General features: G+C 35.4%; 1 protein-coding gene across 1 annotated transcript in view; it reads left to right on the top strand.

Annotated features, from left to right (window-relative positions):
- Positions 1-21,346, top strand: part of PMS1 (PMS1 homolog 1, mismatch repair system component) — a 105,616-nt gene that overhangs the window by 7,588 nt on the left and 76,682 nt on the right. The window contains exons 3-4 of the mRNA XM_007464974.1: positions 1,058-1,240; positions 10,625-10,727. Of these exons, the coding sequence (XP_007465036.1) occupies positions 1,058-1,240; positions 10,625-10,727 (286 nt within the window). The remainder of the gene's footprint in view (positions 1-1,057; positions 1,241-10,624; positions 10,728-21,346) is intronic.

Here is a 21,346-nt window from a genome sequence, read left to right as displayed (position 1 = left end):
TCATTATAATTGTAGGAAATTTTTTTCCCTTTATAACATGCATTTAAGGCTATGCACATAAACTTTGTGAAGTAAAGCTTATGATAGAAGCTTGCTACCAAATTTAGAATATGGTATTCATAGAAAGTGTGATCACTCTAGGAATTTAGGCTTTGTATTTGTTGTGTATGCATATTTTTAGTATTAAATTACCAATATTAAGCTATGATTTGTTTTTTTTCCCTCCATTTTCAAATTAAAAACTCTCTGAGATTGCCAGTTAGCTATATTTTCTCAGCAGCGTGTTAGGTGACTATTTGCAGAAAGAAAATTAGAAAGCTATAATGTAGCAGATTTTTATTTATTTATGAAAGCAATAAGTAGTTCAGGGACAAAGTATTAAAAATCAGATTGAATAATGATGATTGCTAGACTCTTGGTGGGTAGAACCAGCTGGTGTTTTTTTGTTTTTGTTTTTGGGGTTTTTTTTTTTTTGCGGTACATGGGCCTCTCAACTGTTGTGGCCTCTCCCGTTGCGGAGCACAGGCTCCGGATGCGCAGGCTCAACGGCCATGACTCACGGGCCCAGCCGCTCCACGGTATGTGCGATCCTCCCGGACCGGGGCAAGAACCCCTGCATCGGCAGGCGGACTCCCAACCACTGCGCCACCAGGGAAGCCCCCAGCTGGTGTTTTCGATGGTGATGGTAATCTGTTTTATTTGAGAGATTATATATACAAAAGTGTATATAACTTAGAAGAATATTTCTGGGCAAGTTTAAACATAAATTTAAACATAAATACCTATCATACTGAAACAATTCTAGGGAACCTTGAAGATCATACTGATCTCCTTATTTTATAGTTGAATCTGAGTGCAAGGAAAATAAGGGACTTGCCCATAGTACCATAGCTAGGAATTGGTAGAATTAAGAATTTAAACTCTTACTTCTTTAATGTTAAGTTTCCATAAAAGATAGATAAATGACAAAACCATTTCACTTGTGTTACATTCTGTTTGTAAATGTGATAATAGTTTAATATCCTTATATACTAAAAGTACTGTTTAACTTTCATAGGAGAACTATGGATTTGATAAGATTGAGGTGCGAGACAATGGTGAGGGTATCAAGGCTGATGATGCACCCGTGATGGCAATGAAGTACTATACCTCAAAAATAAGGGGTCATGAAGATCTTGAAAATTTGACAACTTACGGTTTTCGTGGAGAAGCCTTGGGGTCCATTTGTTGTGTAGCTGAGGTGAGGTAATTTGTATTGACTATTTTAGTGGTTTAATAATAACACAATATTAGAATTAAGAGACAACTTACCCAGAATTTGGCAAAGAGTTTTTTTTATTGCGTAAAATATACATTTTATTGTGTAAAATATACATAAAAGTTACTATTTTAGTCATTTATAAGTGTACAATTCAATGGTATTAAATACCTTGACATTGTTGTGTAGGCATCACCACCATCCATCTCCAGAACTTTTTCATCATCCCAAACTGAAACTATGCCCATTAAACAATAAACCTCTATTCTCCTTTCCCCTGTCCACTGGTAACTGGTAAGTATTCTGCTTTCTGTCTCTATGAATTTGACCGTTCTAGGTATGTCTTAAAATTGAAATCATACACTATTTGTCATTTTGTGTCTGGCCTATTTCACTCAGCGTTAATGTTTTTAAGATTCATACATGTTGTAACGTATTAGAATTTCATTCTTCTTAAGGCTGAATGATACTGTTGTATCCATTCATCTGTCAGTGGACATTTGGGTTGTTTCCACTATTTGGCTCTTGTGAATAATGCTGCTGTGAATATTGGTGTACAGATGTCTGTTTGAGTACTTGCTTTCACTTTTTTGGGTATATACCCAGAAGTGGAATAGCTGGATCAAATGGTCCAATAGTCCCCCCTTATCCATGGTTTTGCTTTCCATGGTTTCAGTTACCACAGTCAACCACTGTCAGAAAATATTAAGTGGAAAAATTCCACAAATAATTCATAAATTTTACATTGTGCACCATTCTAAGTAGCATGATGAAATTTTGTGCAATTCTGCTCTGTCCTGCGTGGGACGTGTATCATCCCTTTGTCTTGCATATCCACATTTTATATACTACCAGCCTGTTAGTCACTTTCTAGCCATCTGGGTTATCAGATCTGTCAAGATATCATAGTGCTTGTGTTCAAAGGAACCCTTATTTTACTTAATAATGGCCCCAAAGTGCAAGAGCAGTGATGCCAGCAATTCAGGTATTCTCTTACTGTGCCTAATTTATAAATTAAACTTTGTCTTAGGTATGTATACATAGGAAAAAAGCATAGTATATATAGGGTTTGATACTATCTGCAGTTTCAGGCATCCATTGGGGGTCTTGAAAATGTCTCCCGCAGATAAAGGGGGACTACTATAATTCTGTTTAATTTTTTGAGGAATGGCGAAGAGTGTTTTTCAGTGGTAACATCTATAAGAGGAAAAAATGGTTTAGTGATCCACTGACTTGGAAAAATATTAAAATTAAACAGGTATCTTAACTATAAGCACTTCTCAGAGCCTTTACTGTACTAAAGTGCATTGTGAATCTCTGAGGTTGGTGGTTTATAGTACAGACATTCCTGCACTTACTTGACTATGAAACTCTTTTATTGAGACACATATCACTGTTATTCTGTTGTGCTGTGGAATGCACTCTGGAAATACTACTCTAGTCAATACAGATAACTGGATTGTGCTCTAGAGATGTGCATTGACTTGAGCTAAACCCTAGCTAGAACTTTGCTCTCCTGACTGCTAGATGTTTTCAATTTCTGTGAACCCTTAAGTTCAGTGCCTGACCCACTCCATTGCGTAGTACCAATTATATGTCACTGCCTCTGCCCTAAGTTACGTAACTAGTTTGTGGCAAAGCCCATCTAGAACATTGATCTCTTCATTTCCATGTATCTCAGTTATGTTTGATCACTAGTTTCTTTGTGCTGTACTGTTATTCTGTGTGTGTTAGGCTCTGTTTTATAGTGTGATAGTATCTGTGTGCCAGTGAGTGACATGGTAATTGTGAGGATCTCTTTAGCTACCTAAGTTTGCCCAGTGGCTGTGTATCCTTTCTTTTGTGCTTAGGCTGGCAGACCCTGTTTGGGTGAGCGTGCACAGGTGCAGTAAAATGATAGGACTTTATACGTATTGTCCCAGAAAAGTGGCAAGGACATGAGATATTGTTGCTATTTCTTTATCTATTTAGTAGCCTAGTCTCCCCAGCAATGATATATTCTTCAGGCTTATTTTGGTTTTCCCTTGGCCCTTCTGCCTTTAGAATGCTGGCAAAGTGTAGATGTTCTGTTTTCTGTGGAAAGGGCCCCAGCTAGGTATTCACTTACTCTTTGACTTCGGGACTCTGTAAGCTGATGCCTATGTAAGAAAGAAAAATTGTGGGTTGGAGAAGTGGTAGAGGTTAAAGTGGGAGGTTTTGCTATTCTGGCACAGAGGACTAAGGGCCCTTGCTTGTTAGAATCCAGATGTTCAGACATCACTAAAGAAGGATAGACCTTGTCATTCGTTAAGTGCATTCTGCTTAAAATCTCTATCCAAAATCTAGCACACCGTGTGCTTTATCTTTCTCAGCTCTTGCTTTATTTAGAGTTCACTGAGTCTCCAGATAGATTTTAGGGAAGAGCAACTAGAGGGTACAACTGGCCATTGCCCATTTTTATCCCCAGAGACTGTGTATGGGAACCTATAGCCCTAGAATTTTGTACAAAGAGTCTGTTTTTAAAACGGGGTGGGATTTGTACCAAGGAAGCTTTGAAGCTCCCAGTGCTAGTACTATTGTTGGAGTTCTCAGTGGCTATTTTAGAAATCATATAATTTGTTTGAGAATAAAAGTATTTGCTTTTGGCAGATAGTTATAGTTGTTAAGCCTTATTTTGGCAAGTATTGTTGAATAATATATTGTTCAGCGTTTCTGTATTTTCTATAAGATGTATGTAATAACCTTTCAGAACTGAAGTTGGTCATTATCAACTTTGTCTGCTAGGTGGCAGTACTATACTTAGTCTTTTAAAATACATTGTACATCAGCCATGGTTTTCACTGTAGTTCTGATTTTAGATGGCAGTTTTGCAAGTCCTTATCCTGTGATACTCTCTATCTTGTTTTTTTATTTGATTACTTAAGCCCACTTGATATCCAGGTTTATCATTTTGCCTTGTTTTATTTTTGAAGCATTTGAATGCCTTAAGTATAAATATTTAAAATAATTTTGTTCATCAGAATCACAAAAGGAATAAAAAAATTGTCAAAGTATCACAATAATAGAAAACTATAAGCTTTAAAAAAATTATGTTCAGTTTACATATTGCAATGTCAAGTGTTTATCTTAGAAAATATTCCAGTATTTTGTGGACTCTCTTTTCTTGTAAGTCTTTGGGAAAATCACTCATAGATAAGTATGTGTGTGAATATTTATGTATGTATACTGCAGATCAAGATTTAGACAATTATCAGCATCCCTGAAGTTTTCTGTCATGTCCACTCCCATTTAGTACACCTCAAAGGTAATGGCTATTCTGATCCCTATCAACATAGATTAGTCATACCTGTACTTGAACTTGATCTGAATGGAATCTTACAGTAAGTACTATTTTGTCACAGATTTTTTGATGATTTAGGTTTGATTGTTTCTTATACAGGGGACTCTTGTATTAGTAGTGGACCCTTACCCACCTCATACAGGGCAACCTGCCATCCAATGACTAGTTGATGCGGGGTTGTAAAGGCCTTATTCCAATTCAGAAGCAGCTCTGCCGTGCTGTTTCTGCTCCAGAGTGCCCCCCTGGGGTCTGCCAAGGCCTTGTGACTATGGCACAGCCTCACTTCTCTTTCTGCCCTGCCCCTACAAGTGATCATCTCTGGAGCACTCCCCAGTGCTGGTCTCCATCTGTCTTTTATGGTTTAGTCTCCTTATCTTACTGATAAGGAAAACAAGGTCTTGTGAGGCCAAATGCCAGGTTTTCTCACCCCAACTTCAAAACACAGTCTAATAATCAGTCAGCTAATATTTCAGTATATGCTGTATGCAGGGTTCTGTGCTAAGTAGTTTACTTCAGAGGAACTGTGCACAGTGAAGTAAATGGAATATGAAAATTGTGACCTGTTTAGAGACACATAATGTATCCATTGCAAAGCCAAAAATTCATTTACAATTTCATGCCTCTCAGTAATGAGTTTTCCACAGTAGGTCATGCTGCTTTCTTACTAGCATGGTTATAAAGGTATTTATAAGTTTAAAAATACCTCATATTGGGGCTTCCCTGGTGGCGCAGTGGTTGAGAGTCCGCCTGCCGATGCAGGGGACACGGGTTCGTGCCCCGGTCCGGGAGGATCCCACATGCCGCGGAGCGGCTGGGCCCGTGAGCCATGGCCGCTGAGCCTGTGCGTCCGGAGCCTGTGCTCCGCAACGGGAGAGGCCACGCCAGTGAGAGGCCCGCGTACCGCAAAAAAAAAACAAAAACAAAAACCTCATATTAAAATAATAAATATACTCGGGCCCACAGTGCTCAATAGAGAGGTTATCAAGGGGTAGTCAAGTTGAAAATTATATGGGAGGGTTCTGAATAGTATTTCAGAAACACAGAAAGTAATACCTGGTTGTTAAGGTCAGTTACATTTAAAAATTGTTATTTAGCAAGGCAAATTAATGAGTGCTTTTTTGGGGAAAAAATTCAACTTTTTAAACAATATTCTTTACCATTCAGAAAGAATTGAAGTTTCAGGTATAGAAGTTGCATGTTTATTTTAAAGGCTCCAGCTTATTTTGAAAATCTTTGGATAGAGATTGCAGTTACATAATAAAAATTAGTGATTTGGTCATTTTATCTGCCAAACTAACTGATGTAGATAATTTAAAGTCATACAGATGTAAATCATCTCAGACTCGGTAGATTGATAATATGCAATTGGGATATAGTTTTGTCACACTGTTAAACAGCCATCACCCAAAACTGTTGAAATTATTTTTTGTTAGATTATTTTAAAGATGTTAATAATTTTAGTTATAAAAAGAAAAAATTAAGTAGACTTTCAGCAAAATTGGCTGAAGAAATTTAAAATATGTCTAATTCTGTTTTTTTATTTATACATTTTAAAAGAATGGGCAGTTTTCCTAATTTGTCAATTATAAAATGACTTCCAATCTTAAACAGTCCAAAAGAGTAAAAAAAAAAATTTATATCTACAGAGTGATCTATTGGTATTTAAAACTGGAATTACTGCTTCTATAATCTGTGATGAAGGTGTCAGTGACTGAAACAAATTGATACGGTTTTTTAAAAGTTGTATCATCAAGCATAACTTCTCTTGAAATTTATTGTTGTTTGTGGAGCAATAATCTTGGGATATTTGTCAGTCTTTAGTGTTAAATTCCTGATACTTATAACTAAGCATACTGACTAGAATGAGCTAGAGATAGTGAAAATCCTGTTTTGACCTGTTCATAAAATTTTTTAAGAAGACTGTATATATTCTTCCTGTTACATAACAAAACACACAATAAAAGATTTTATTTCCTTTTAGGCTGATATTTTGTATACATTATGTTAAAAATGATCTTTTTTTCTCCAAGTAAATGTATGAGAAACTCGTAAGTTTTTTGAAATAGATTTTAAATGGAGGCTAAATTACATCTCAGTTTTCAGAGGAATACAAAACAGTTTTGATTTGTTTTGTTTTCTTCAAATTAGAACACACTCTGGACAAAGATTCAGAAGCCTAATTATCATTTCCAAGAGTTTAAATAAGAGAGTTGGCCAAAGGCATAAAACAGATTGACTTTTCCGAGAGCCTTTTTTTTTTTAACCTATAAAGTGCAGATAATGATTTGAGAGTTAAATGAAATAATATGTATTAAAGTATCTAGAATATGGTCATGTGCCATGAAGATGAAAGTTATTTTTATTCTGGACTTGAATGTGAAAAGTAGCATGCGTCTGTATCACATAAGGTGATGGCGTCATCAGCCTTGCTCATTCTCTTGTTGGTAAGCAGTATTTCACCTTAACTTTCAAAGTTTATGCAGACTCCTCAACATTTTCAGGAAATCCTTTCTAAAATTTAACTGCCATTCCTAGGTAAATTCCTTCTAATTCTCACCAGTGGTCTTTATTCTGTAGCTTAAGTTCATTTTTTTTCTCTTGTTTTTCCTTGGGAAGAATTAGAAGAGTTGCCAGCCATCCTCTTGCATAAAACTCATGTTTATTGATTCATTCATCCAAATTTTTTAAAGTGGTTATAATGTGCTATGTGTTATTTTGATCTATCAAGTTCATTATACATTTTGTGATGAGATGATAAGGGATGTATAGATTTGTTTTTGTTTTATGTTACATTAAACCTCCACGGCTTAAGGGGGGCAGAATGAGAAGCTAAGTCATTCTGTTTTGAAGATGGGAGTTGGGGTGCCCTTATTTGTGGTTCCACATAGCGAAGATGGGAGTTGGGATGCCCTTATTTGTGGTTCCACATAGCTGTAAAAGAGTAGTAGAGGGAAGCCTCTAGCTTCATTCTGCTGTTTCCTGCTTCCTGTTCCACAGTGTAGGATACCTCCTGTGTCCTTTAGAGCCATTGTGGTAGGACTTTAATTAGAATAGGCACAGGATTTTTGAAACACTTGGTATATCCTGCTTCCTAAATAAATGCAGCCTTCTCACAAATAATAAAACTCTGCTGAAAGGAGAAAAGCCAGGGCCAAGATCTCCCTGTTGCTAGTCTCCCTCAGTGGACTATCTGGCAGAAGGCTCTGAAATCATAGTATAGTTATGCACAGGCAGGCAGGCATACTCACACAGAGAAAGAAAAAGACATTTCAGTGATCCATGCACAGTCCACATTTTAGCTGAATCATGAGGACCATTTACCTTAGTTTTCAGATTTGTGTTTTTGTACCAAAGTATTTGTCCAAAAGTCAGCAAAAACAAAACAAAAAACCCCACAAAACTTTAATATGATTATCTTCAATGAATTTTTGTCAAGAGAGGATATTTTTTTCTCATGAATTGCTAGGACACATCCTAAGCTTTTCAATTTACTTTCTTTCTAAAACATTGAGAAAAATTGTGCTTATCTAAAATTTAAATGCTCTTATGTAATTTTAACTTTGTAATAGTACTATAATTTCTTGAAACTCAGTAACTGGACCAGACAGTCAGTTTTTAATAACTGATAACTAATATAACCTCTAAGGACTTCTAAAACTTCTTTTAAAATAAACCTCTCATTTTAAAATTATTTAAAATAAATTTATTTATTTCTTTTCTTGACACCACTAGATTCATTCACTGCCACAATTCCTCAATGTCTCTAGTAGGAAGCACCAGTAATAATTTGTAATAGTGGAGATGCTCCTGATGGTGGAGTTGCTACAGATTCGAATGTGTTAGCTGCTTCACAGCTAACACATTCTGAACCTGTTCCTTGTCCAAAAAAAGGTTTCCTGCCTAGGACACAAGGTCATATGATGAAATGAACTCTTGAAATACAATTTTTTGCTTTGAGGAACACACTGTATTTCATGAATTTGTGAAACGTGCTTAGGCGTGTTATCTTTCACTGTCTTTTGAAGTGAATTGCAAAGGATTTCCTATCTAAATAAATTTCATAGTACCCTAAACATTCTAGTTTTTAAAATTTTGACATTGGAAAACAATATTGTGTTCTCTTTTTTTTTTTACCATAACATAAATGTTACATTATGACCACTAAGGTCCTATTTTGTTTTTTAACGCTTCAGTTTATTCATCTTGGCTGGAGTATATTTATTATTCACTAATGTGTTTAAAGGATGAACACGTTGATATCTGTAAAATGCCCTTAAGTAGTTAACACAAAAACCCATGTAACCTTATAAAGTATTAGCATCATCTTCATCTTATCATCACCGTCCTCTTAAAATGATAGTGTAATCATTTATTCAGGACCATCTAGCAAGCCACTGGCAGGGTTAGTACTAGAACTCAGAGTTTCAGGGCTGCCTTTGCTCAGTGACACCAGCTTTAGGTCAGGTGGCTAGCTCTTTGGAAAATAGAAATAGAATTCAGTTGACCTTGGCATTTTGGAGAAGTGGTTGGTTAAATGTAGAATTGTTTTTAAAGGGACAATCATATAGTAATTAAATCAGAAACAAGAAAGAAAATCTCTAGCAATTTCTGTCTTTGTTTTAAACAAACTTTACTAGAGGAAATCACTGTTGGACACAATAGAGTTGGGATGTAGGTGGGAAGATTGAGATTGGTTATCAGGAAAACTTTTAAAATACAACTTTTGAACCATGGAATATATTTTTAGAAGAAGTAGAATAATCACTTAAGAGTATACAGAGGCTCACAACTTTGTTTCAGGTATAACTCTTTGAGGGAACAGTTTTGACAGAAATAGCGGCCTGCAGCAATGAGCCTCTAATAAGGATTTTATGGACGTCACCCTTAGACAGAACCTAATAGACTCTACTAGGACTGTAAGCTAGAGAAACCAAATTTTTTTTGTGGTGACTCTGGTTTTCCCTTCATGGTACCGACACGTTCCACAGAGCCATTTGGCCTACCAGAAATCAGGGCATGGTTAGGACTTGGTGACAGAACCATTAAATGTAGACCCAACTGGACCTGGATGAGTTCCAACAGTGGAGCTGTATATTTGTGGCTTCTTTCTAAATTATATAGATTTATTTTAAGCTAGCTCTGCTGAGTTCATGGATGGCTGAGAAAGGTTGTTCCCAGTTTTGGATCAACATTACTCACTAGAAATGTGAGGAGGCTACCCTTTTCTGAATCCACCCTGCTTTTTTTTTGCCAGCATTCCCACTCCCCACCTATGGTATTTTCTGATAATGGAATGTTTTACTACTGTTATAGCATGTACACTTCTAGTAATCTCACAAAGTAGGTAAACAGAAAGCTGAGGGTGAGGATGGCTCAGAAGAGTTCAGACATTTTTAAAATTTATATTTCTATGACTGTAACATCTTAGGAAATATTTTCATGCTGAATGGAATCCTTTCTTACATATTTTAATGCTAGTTTTTTTAATTAATAAAAATTTTACATTTAAAACAATGAGTTCAAAGCTTGAGTTTAAGAAAAAACTGCCCATAAATATACATATATGTATAATTTATTTTTATTCTTTTGAACCATTAACTTGAAATAGAGAAGTGCAGTTTTATCAGAATATAAAGGAAGGAGGGAATGATCACTTTACAAAAGGAGTTTTCACTTTGCCAACAAATTTATGGGAATTGTCTGTTAAAAAGCAAGCTTCCCTAATGCAGTTGATTTGATTTTACAGATGTAAGTCATTTAATATACAATACAAATAGCCATTTCAAGTATACTGATTTGTGTATGTTTTAATTAAAGTAAAATATTTGAAATAAAAATCGGTAATTTGCAACATAGAAAATGTAAGCTAGCCTATTGCTTATTAGTGTAACTCTAAGGAATATGTCAAGAGAAATGGTTGTAAGACCTTATTAAGTAAAACTTCTATCAATCAAGGAAATATGTAATTATTATTTTAAATCTAATTTTATAATAAGCCCACTGCAATAACTAAAATCATAATTTTATTAGAGTTTTTCTTATTCCAGGTTTTAATTACAACAAGGACTGCTGCTGATAATTTCAGCACCCAGTATGTTTTAGATGGCAGTGGCCACATAATTTCTCAAAAACCATCACATCTTGGTCAAGGTAAGAGAGAAGCTTTGTAGCATTCTTTGCCTTTTCTGTCTTAATTGTTTGTTTTAAAAAAATTGTTTACTTCTTAAATTCAAATGTATTGCTTTGGGTTTGTTTCTGATAAAGGCTGGTTAACTTCCAAGTGAACATTCAGCCTTACTTTACCTGCTAATCTTTTAAATACATGGAGTTGTCCTCAAGAGGAACTGTGTGAAAGACTTTGAGTGACAATATGGTTTAGTTATTCTGTAAAACTCTTAAGAGCAGTTGTTTTACTGTTGCTGGATCACTAGTGTTTTCTTTACATATGAAGGATAATATTTTCTTTAAATGCCTAAAATATTACTGATTTAGTAATCATGATAATAAACCGTCCTATCAAGATATTATGATTAAATAATTAATTTAAAATATACATGTTTATGGAAAACTTCAAACATATGTGCAAGTAGATAGAATAGAGCAGTGGTCCCCAATGTTTTTTGCACCAGGGACCGGTTTTGTATAAGACAGTTTTTTAACAGATGGGCGTGGGGGTGGGGGTTGGGGTGAACTCGAGCATGGGGAGCAGCAGATGACACTTCACTCACTCGCCCACCACTCACTTCCTGCTGTGCGGCCTGGTTCCTCATAGGCCGTGGACTGGTAGTGGTCCACGGCCTGGGAGTTGAGGACCCTGGAATGGAGTACCCATCACTCAGTTTCAATAGTTATCAATTCATTGCTAATGTTTCATCTAATACTCTCAGCCACTTCCTTCCTTTCTATATTATTTGAAGCAAATAAATATATTATAAATTATATCGTATATAAATATAATATTCTATTTGTAATTTAGTTCTTTTTTTTTTACATTTTTTTTTAACTTTTAAAAAATTTTTATTTATTAATTTTTTTGGCCACGCACACCACACGGCCTGTGGGATATTAGTTCCCCAACCATGGATTGAACCTACGCCCCCTGCATTGGAAGCGCAGAGTCTTAACCACGGGACTGCCAGGGAGGTCCTGCAATTTAGTTCTCTAGTGTTTTATACACTTATGTAATTTTAGTACGTTTTAATTGACATATTTTTAAGTTCCTCTACTAATTTACTTCTAAAGAAAAAGAATCTCTTCAGGCTTGAGTTTCACATATTTCCTTTAATCTTTTTCATGCTACTAACCTCTGGTAATGGGATCTATAAATTTGAGAGAATATTAAAGATATGCCCTGTTTAGAGTCATGTGCAAAAGAATGATTAGATCTGAAAAGGGACTTCTGTTGTTGTTGGGGGTTTGTTTTTGTTATTTGTCCTTCCAATTTTGTTGTAAGTTCATTTTAAATTTTTGGGTTCCTCATTGTAATTTATCAAAGCACTACATATATATTTTTAAACATCTTTATTGGAGTATAATTGCTTTACATTGTGGTGTTAGTTTCTGCTGTATAACAAAGTGAATCAGCTATATGTATACATATATCCCCATATCCCCTCCCTCTTGCGTCTCCCTCCCACCCTCCCTATCCCACCCCTCTAGGTGGTCACAAAGCACTCAGCTGATCTCCCTGTCAAAGCACTATATGTTTTTCTGTGGTTTCTTCCCTCCAGTTTTCATGTTAAATTATTGGATTTATTTTTTTTTCAAATGACTTCTCTTTGTCTTCATTGAAATTTATTTTCTTGTATCTTAATACTGATACCAAATTTTCTCATCCTTTCTCTTATTTTATAAATCCTCAAATTAGTTACTGATTACTTCTGCCCATTAAGAATTATTTTTGCATCTACATAAAGAGTTAATAGGGCTTCCCTGGTGGTGCAGTGGTTGAGAGTCTGCCTGCTGATGCAGAGGACATGGGTTCGTGTCCCGGTCCGGGAAGATACCACACGCCACAGAGTGGCTAGGCCCGTGAGCCATGGCCGCTGAGCCTGCGCGTATGGAGCCTGTGCTCCGCAACGGGAGCGGCCACAACAGTGAGAGGCCCGTGTACCACAAAAAAAAAAAAGAGGTAATAGGAATTCTTAAGAAAACACACTTTTTTCTCATTTATTCAGTTAATAAAAATGAGCTCGTCTAATAGTGATTTGATTTGATGTATTATATTGTACATGTTTTAATTAAAAGTAATAGATTGTGATTCTTTTTCTTTTTTATGTACTGAAGATAAAGACAAGGAGAAGGCATTTTTTAATATTGTTCTTATTCAGAAATGCTCTGACCCCAGTTCTTGAGAGTTGAGATTAAGAAACCATTAGGAGATATTTGAGTGGCTAGCCTATGGAGTACTTTGAAGCAATCTAGTCACCTTATAAAACTTAATTGTATTTATTTTTATCTTGGTAGTAGCCAGTCTAATCTGGATGGCCAGTGGCTCTGCATCACTCATACTTCTCATGCTTTTCTGTATCCGTCTCCATGGGAACTATGAAATAACAATCCTTAAATATGGTATCCTTCTGATCTTTGCCCATTCGCTTATTGATTTTTTTTTCTTGCTGACGTGAGTCTTCTCTACTTTAGTGAGACCACATAAGCATATTAAGAAATTTCTACAGTCAGTAAATGAACCTTATTTTCTTTAGCATATTCCTTTTATCTTAAGAAACTACCCACTTAGAAGGTCAACATTTGCAAAACCAGTCACTGCCTTTCGTAACTCACTTTTTTTCCCCAATTACAGCTGGTTGCCTAGGAAAACAACAAAAAGTCAAACTCTTAGTTTCTTATTGCTCTATGTAGACATATAAAAATCCACAAGCACTTTCAAAAGTCTTTTACATTTATATTGCCTTAGTGCTGATAGTTTTTGAGTGATTGAATCACAGACTCACATTTCACCACCTGTCATTTAAATATTTTCTGTGTAAGATAAAACTACAGTACAACCATCCTAATTAATACCTGTGCATTTAGGGTTCTTGTAGATTAATTTCTGCTGTGGTGTGAATATACTTGCTTAGCAGTTACTCCTCATATCATCTGATAGGATGATGACACCTGTAGATAGCCTAACTGTAGATGCAGGGACAACTTACGACAAAATCTTTCTTAGGCATTGGAAAATCCATTACCCCTTTAAAACATGTTTTAAAATGTTTAAGAATAGTTTTACTAGAGATTCCAGTTCTGGTTTTTCCAGATGTAGGTATTTGTTTTATGGATTAATTTAATCATTTAAAATGATTTATGTGTTTAATAGAATGTCATTTTAAATTACCCTTCTGTTTAGTTCTAAGACGTTTTTAAAATTAGCAAGAAATGTAAAAATAAACTTCTAGCTTTTAAATTCTTTTACCAAGAACTCTGACTAAATTATTTGTTTTGGCCGTATCTTTTTTCTGTCATCGCTTCTATTCTCTTTACCCTAGATAATCAGCATTAAGCTTTCTAAGTTGATTTACCCTCCTGGACAAATTCTTTTAACACCTCCTAGTACTTCTGCCTTAGGAATTTTTATATTATCAAAATTCTGCCTTAGGAATTTCTCAGATATCAAAAGTAGTATATTTAAAGTACTGTGATCAGGGTATATCCTTTCCCTACTCTGTTATTAGAGTAATGCATCATGTTCTTTGTAAATCCTTGCTATGTGTGATTGCGCAGGTGTTGAAGGATTTTTTTTTCATGTTGAGAATGGAACTTTATTCATGAAATAGTTTAAGAAAACTCTGATATAGTCAAGCAATCATACCTCTTTACATTAGGAATATAAATAGCTGCTTTTATAAATGGCATAACATAGAGTCATGTAAAAATATAACAGAGCATATTACAGACTGCAGTTTAATTCTGGTGTTTATAGAATGTGCTAAAGTTAGAGAGCTGAGCAGTTCTCTTGTAAAACATGATAGTATACTAGGGCCTCCTCCCTATTGGCCAGTATTACTTGGTACTTTTTTTAAGGATATACATTTCATTTGGAATCAGCAAAGTTTTCCATCATTAAGTTTTATTTGAATGTATATATAATTCTTGACTTGTAATTCTCAGTTTGTTCAGAGAAAACAGTTTTAGCTGTTGAAGCAATAATTTATCAATCAATATATGGATTAGGTACAGTGTGGTCTTGGATGCAGAGATATATTTAAAAGCCAACATACATCTTTTCCTTTCATAAACACATATTTTACCCTACTGATTTCTGCCTACCTTCCTTCCCACCATCTGTCCACAGCTACAGTGTATGCCATTATATTTGCACAGGCTAGTGGAGAACACAGGTGAGTGAAAGGAATTCACAGATGAGTGGAGAACACAGATGAGTAAACAGGCAATGACAGTAAAAAGAAGCCACCAGCTGCCTAGAGGAAGGTGAGCTAATTTTTCAGAAAAGATAACATTTGAGTTTGAAGATGGTAGTAAGGAGGGGTGAGAGCATAACCTTTCAATAAGAGAAGAATGATGGCTCTAGAAGATTTCGGGAGACCATTGCTCTCTGTGTAACAATGAGGGGGAAAAACACATAATTTAAAATCTTGTATTTTTTTTTTTTAAATCTTGTATTTTTAAAAACTCATTGGAGAACTGTGTCACAAAGAAATTAAATGAACCAAGTTCAAGAGGAAGATGACCCTTATTAGGTGCACCTAGGCACAAAGAGATTGGTGGCTGCTTGTATCCCTGAGAGCATTAACTGAGCCTGGAGGCATAGGCATGCAAAGGAGCAAGCCTACTATAGACAAGGGATCTTTTATGGCCCTAGGAGAAACCAGCTGAACTTTATTAGCCACATGTGAGCTGACATGACAGATTGGAGGATAGGATCCTCAGACACAGACCTAGTTCACCCAAGAAGCCAAATCTCATCAGGACTTTTGCTGAGTAAGCAGTGGTGAAGAAAGTTGGGACTGAGGTAGAGAGAGAAATATCTTAAAGTCTTACAGTACTTAGATCCCAAAGCCTTGCTAGAGGCAGAGAGAGACCTGATTCCATCCTCAAGACATTTGAAACCAGAAGTGAACTGGAACTAAATAAAGGGGCAACTCAGCTCCAACCCAGATGAACTCCTCTGATTATATATTGAAGAGATCTATTCTTCACTCTAGCTGTTTGATGAGAAAATGAAGTACCTTCACTGGGGGGAAATATCTATTTCAATATCTATTGTTCTTTTATATATTATGTCTGATGAACATAAAAGTATTGAGAGACATGAAGAAAGGAAAGTGAGGTTCATAGTCAAGAGAAAAAATAGTTGATATAAGCAAACTTGCAGATGTTTGAACTAGGGACAAGAACTTTTAAAACTACTGTTAAAGAATTTAGAGGAAAAGATGGTCAATTGGTAAGAAGGTGGAGAATATCAGCAGAGAAATGGAATTCTAAAAAAGAACCTGATGAAAATTCTAGAACTAAAAAATGTACCACTAAAAATAATACAAAGAAGTATAGCTAAAAAGCCAATAAAGTAGATAAACTGGTATACTAAGAATGACATAGCAAAGTTCTGTGAGAATGTTTGGAGGTAGTAGATGCAGGAGATTAGGTAAGAAAACGGTAGCTTGGATATTAGGTTATGACGGGCCTGTTTTATCATGGTAAGGAGTTTGTACCCTTTCTTGCAACCAGTGATGAGCCCTTGAATCTTTTTAAGTAGAGGATGGATCTCATGCTATTTACAAAATTAACCAGTAAGACATTATAACTCCTACCGTAATTTATGTCTTACTGTAAGAGATGTTATCCTGAACTAAGGTTTGAGGAGAAGGAAGGGACTTGACATAAATTTGAGAGATATTTTGGGGATAGAATGGATAGGGCTAGGTGACTTAAGCAATATTGGTAGTAAGGGGCAGAGGAAATCTAGAGTACCTGCTTTTAGAAACTGTTGGATGTCAGTGTTATGTGAGAAAGGGAGGATAGATGTAGTATCAGACTCAGGAAGAAAGATTATGAGTTCTGGTCTGCGTGTGGTGATTTGAGGTATTTGAGGTGATTTGGGATATCCAGGTAATAATTTTGAATAAGCATCTGTATATAACTTGAGTGTTATAGGTCTCAGATATATATCTTAATTATAAGATGCACGTTTTGACACCTCTGAAAACAGGTTGTGGCTTATAATAAATGGCTTCCTCAAATCCTTTTTGGACAAGCAGTTTTGTGCATTGTTTGTAATTTGTGTGTTGATTTCAGGAATAAACAACAATTTTGTATTTTCTTTCTGAAGCAACAAATGCTTTATGAGACCTAAAAAGGGAAAATAGCCACAAGTGAAAAAAGCTGCGTTAAATGCAAAAGGATTGCTGTCACATGCCAAGCATTGAAATTGAAGACACCAGAGGAAATTGCCTTATCCATGGGGCTAGTTAAAAGTAATATCAAAGCATGAAAGTCTGGTGTGATTAGTTCTGTGTTGCATGGGACTGTTGTTAAGGCATTGTAGCATACTTTAATTATCCTGTTTTATCTTCTTTAGAGTTTCATAACAGTATGGTGTTTCTTACAGTTTTGATGAAAAGAATCATTGGCATGTGAATGGCAGTTGAAGCTGTTGGAGTGGAGGAAAAATCTAGGGAGAACTGTAGCGTGAGATGAGCAGAAGGCATAAGAGGTTTCAGAATAGGGTGTGATGTGAATTCTTTTGTGAGTGTGACCTCTGTTTAGCAATGGAGGCAGAGTGCGTACTTGTTCTGCGTGCATTCCTTGATCTGTCAACTTTACCTCAGAACTTAACAGTAGCTTTTTTACTTCCCTAAGGCAGAGAATACCAGCACCACGGTGTTACTAGTGAGGAATACTGTGGTGTTCCTAGGACTTTTGTTCTTTGGTGGAAGTGACATGTACATTTAGGCCAAGAAAATACCCTACATAAAAATGGAGGGAGGCCAAAAAAAAAAACCGCTTTAAATTGTTAGTACAGTCATCCCTCAGTATCCGATTGGTTCCAGGGCCCCCTGCGAATACCAAAATTCTCAGATGTTCAAGTCCTTTATATAAAGTGGTGTAGTAATTGCATATAACCTACATGCATCCTCCCATATATTTTAAATCATCTCTAAATTACTTATAATACCTAATACATTGTAAATGCTATGTAAATAGTTGCCATTGCATGCAGCAAATTCAAGTTTTGCTTTTTGGAACTTTTTGGATTTTTTTTTTTCCCCAACTATTTTGGATCTGTGGTTGGTTGAATCTGCTGATGCAGAACCCACTGATACGGAAGGCTGACTGTGATATGCTAATGAAGCACCTAATCAAGAGAAAAAAAGCAGAAAAACATCAGGTGTGAGCAAAGTAGAAATACAGCTTTTCCTTTGGTCCTATTCCACAAAGATCTTTTTTTTCCCCTAACCTTGTTTTGTTTTTTTCTTTTATAGTAAATTCCCTTTCAAAAATTATAAAAATACAATGTGTGCTTCTTTAACTACAGAAACAATTTAAACAAAGTTTCTACTTACTACCTTATTTTATTTTCTTTCTTCAGTGCATTCATTCATTTGTTCAGAAATTTTTAGTTAATTGCCCACAGCTTATTAGTCATTGTTTGAAGTGCTGGGGATTTAATGGCAAACATGGTAGACAGTTACTTGCTCTCATGCTCCTTGTATTCTAAAGAGGCAGACACAAGTTTTTTCAAATATTGATCATTTCTAGGAAGAAATAAAACGTGATTTAACTTTGGGAGCAACAGCAATAGGGCATTCAGGAATGGATTCTCTAAAGAGGTGTTACTTAGATTGAGACTGAAGGTTGATAAAGGAGTTAGCTATGCAAAGGGTAGGGGATAGAACATGTGCAAAAGCCCTCAGGTGGAAAGAAGTCTGATGCGCTGGAATAACAGAAGAAGGACATTGAGAGGAAAGGAGATTGCCATAGTGAAGGTTATGTAGGACCCTGTAAGCTTTATCCCTCTTTATTCCTAACTCTTTTCTCCAGTTATTACCCATTGTTACTAAGAATCGTTTAAAACATTGAGTTCCAAGCTATTGGTAGGATTTCCCCAACATGATATCTCTTACATTTTAAAAATCTTTATTTAACAGTTATATTGTAAATGCCAGCCACATTGCCATCTTCTGTTTACATTCAGGTCTTAAGATTCTTTGATCACCAAGTTTATTTTCTTCTCTTATTGTGAAATCTCTTGTTTTGATATAATTGTCACTTGGTTAGTGTTCATCCTCCACTGTTTTCATCACATATACTTTGGTTGATATACTTTCAAATCCTTGCAGGTTCCAAACTGTCTACATTTTGCCCATATACATATCATATCTTGATGTTAAGTTTCTTAATTACACCTAAGTAGTTTGAGGTTGTCTTCTACTGTTATAGATAACAAATTTGATGCTAGTCTTTCCTCATAAGGAACTTATACTTTCTGAAGGTTTGGAAAACCTTTCCGTTCTCCTTAAAATTTAGGACTTCCAGTGGAATGTGGTGTCTTTTTTTTTTTTTTAATTCCTACTTGTAATGCTCTAAGCTCTTGAAACCTGCACTCAAGCCTTTAACTCAAGAAGATTTTCTTCTATTATTTATTTAATTACATCTGCATTTGTTTCTTTTTCTCTTCCTGGAACTCCTGATTTTATGCTAGGCTTCTAAGTCTTATATTTCCCTCTTGATTGTCATTTCTTTGTGTTTTTGCCATTTCTTATGAGCGGTAGGTCAAAGGTTGACCTTTGCAGCAACTTTCAGGTTTTTTTATTCCAATTCACAGTAGGAAATACATTTTACATAGCAACCCAGTTTATACAAATCTAATCAAAACAAAAATTCTTAATGCAATATATACACTTACTATGTGTGATGCATTCTATTTTTGTTCTCGTTTAGTCTATTTGTATTTTAGTTTTTCTTGTTTGTTTGTTTTTAATGCTAGTTGCTGTATACTGAATCAGTGATTCTCAACCAAGGGCAATTTCCTACCCCGACCAGGAGACATTTGACATTTTCAGGAGACATTTTTGATTGTCACAACTGGATTGGGTGCCGATAGCATCTAGTAGGTAGAGGCCCAGGGATGCAGCTACACATCTTGAAATGCACCAGTCAGCTCCCACAGTAAATGTCTGAGAAACCGTGCACTAAATTGTTTTTTTGACTTTTCAGTGCTTTGTATCTCAACCCTGCAGTACATTCATTAGAATCATGTGAGGAGATTGATTTAATAAGTCGGGATTAGCTGGTGACTGGTAGTTTTAAAAGTTGCTCAGTGTTTGAAAAAACACAGACTTAATGGTTTATGGCCTTGAGAAAGCATCCAGTACTAATTTCATGTTTTTTTCCCCCAACAAAAGCTAATTATTAACCTGATATTTAAGCAATATAATTTTTATACCTTTATTCAATGTTTTTTCTTTTTCTTTTTTTATTGAAATATAGTTGATTTACAATATTAGTTTCAGGTGTACAATGTAGTGATCCAATATTTTTACAGATTATGCTCCATTTAAAGTTATTATAATATACTGGTTATATTCCTTGTGCTGTACAATATATTCTTGTAGTTTCTTTTATACAAAGCAGTTTGTACCTCTTAGTCCTCTACTCCTATCTTGCCCCTCCCCCTTCCCTCACTCCACTAGTAACCAATATTTTGTTCTCTACATCTGTGAATCTGTTTTATTATTTTCATTCATTTGTTGTTGTTTTAAGATTCAACCTATAAGTGAAATCATACAGTATTTGTCTTTCTCTGTCTGATTTATTTCATGAAGCATAGTACCCTCTAGATCCATACATGTTGTTGCAAATGATAGAATTTCATTAATTTTTTCATGGCTGAGTAGCATTCCATTCTGTATATAAACCACATCTTTTTCATCCATTCTTCTGTAGTTGGACACTTAGGTTGTTTCCATATCTTGGCAACCTAGGTTGTTTCCATATCTTGGCAATTGTAAATAATGCTGCTGTGAACATTGGGGTGCATGTATCTTTAAGAATTAATGTTTCTGTTTTCTTCAGATACATACCCAGGAGTGGAATTGCAGGATCATATGGTGGTTCTATTTTTAGCTTTTTGAGGAACCTCTATTCTGTTTTCCATAGTGGCTGCACCAATTTACATTTCTAGAACAGCGTGTTAGGGTTTGCTTTTCCCCACATCCTTGCCAGTTTATTTGTAGTCATATGATAGCCATTCTGAGATGTGTGAGTTGATAACTCATTGTGGTTTGATTTGCATTTCTCTAATGATCAAGCACTGTTGAGCATCTTTTCACATGCCTGCTAGCCATCTGTATATCTTCTTTGGAAAAATGTCTATTCAGGTCTTCTGCCCACTTTTTAATCAGGTGTGTTGTTTCTTGATATTGAGTTGTTTGAGTTGTTTATATATTTTTTATGTTAACTCCTTATTGGTCATATTATTTGCAAATATTTTCTCCCATTCAGTAGGTTGTCTTTTTGTTTTGTTGTTTCCTTTGCCATGAAAAAGCTTTTAAGTTTAGGCCCCATTTGTTTATTTTTGCTTCTGTTTCCTTTGCCTTAGGAGACACGTTCAAAAATATATTGCTCTGATTTATGTCTGAATGTTATGCCTGTAATTTCTTCTAGATGTTCTAGTCTTATATTTAGATCTTTAATCCATTTTGAGGTTATTTTTGTAAGTGGTGTGAGAAAATGTTCTAATTTCATTTTACATGTAGTTGTACAGTTTTCCCAGTACTGCTTATTGAAGAGACCATTTTTTCTCC

Source organism: Lipotes vexillifer, unplaced genomic scaffold, assembly GCF_000442215.2.
Source record: "Lipotes vexillifer unplaced genomic scaffold, Lipotes_vexillifer_v1.1 scaffold903, whole genome shotgun sequence".
NCBI classification, from domain to species: domain Eukaryota; kingdom Metazoa; phylum Chordata; class Mammalia; order Artiodactyla; family Lipotidae; genus Lipotes; species Lipotes vexillifer.
The sequence above is the reverse complement of the archived record's forward strand: the minus strand, read 5'-3'. Positions and strand labels throughout refer to the sequence as shown.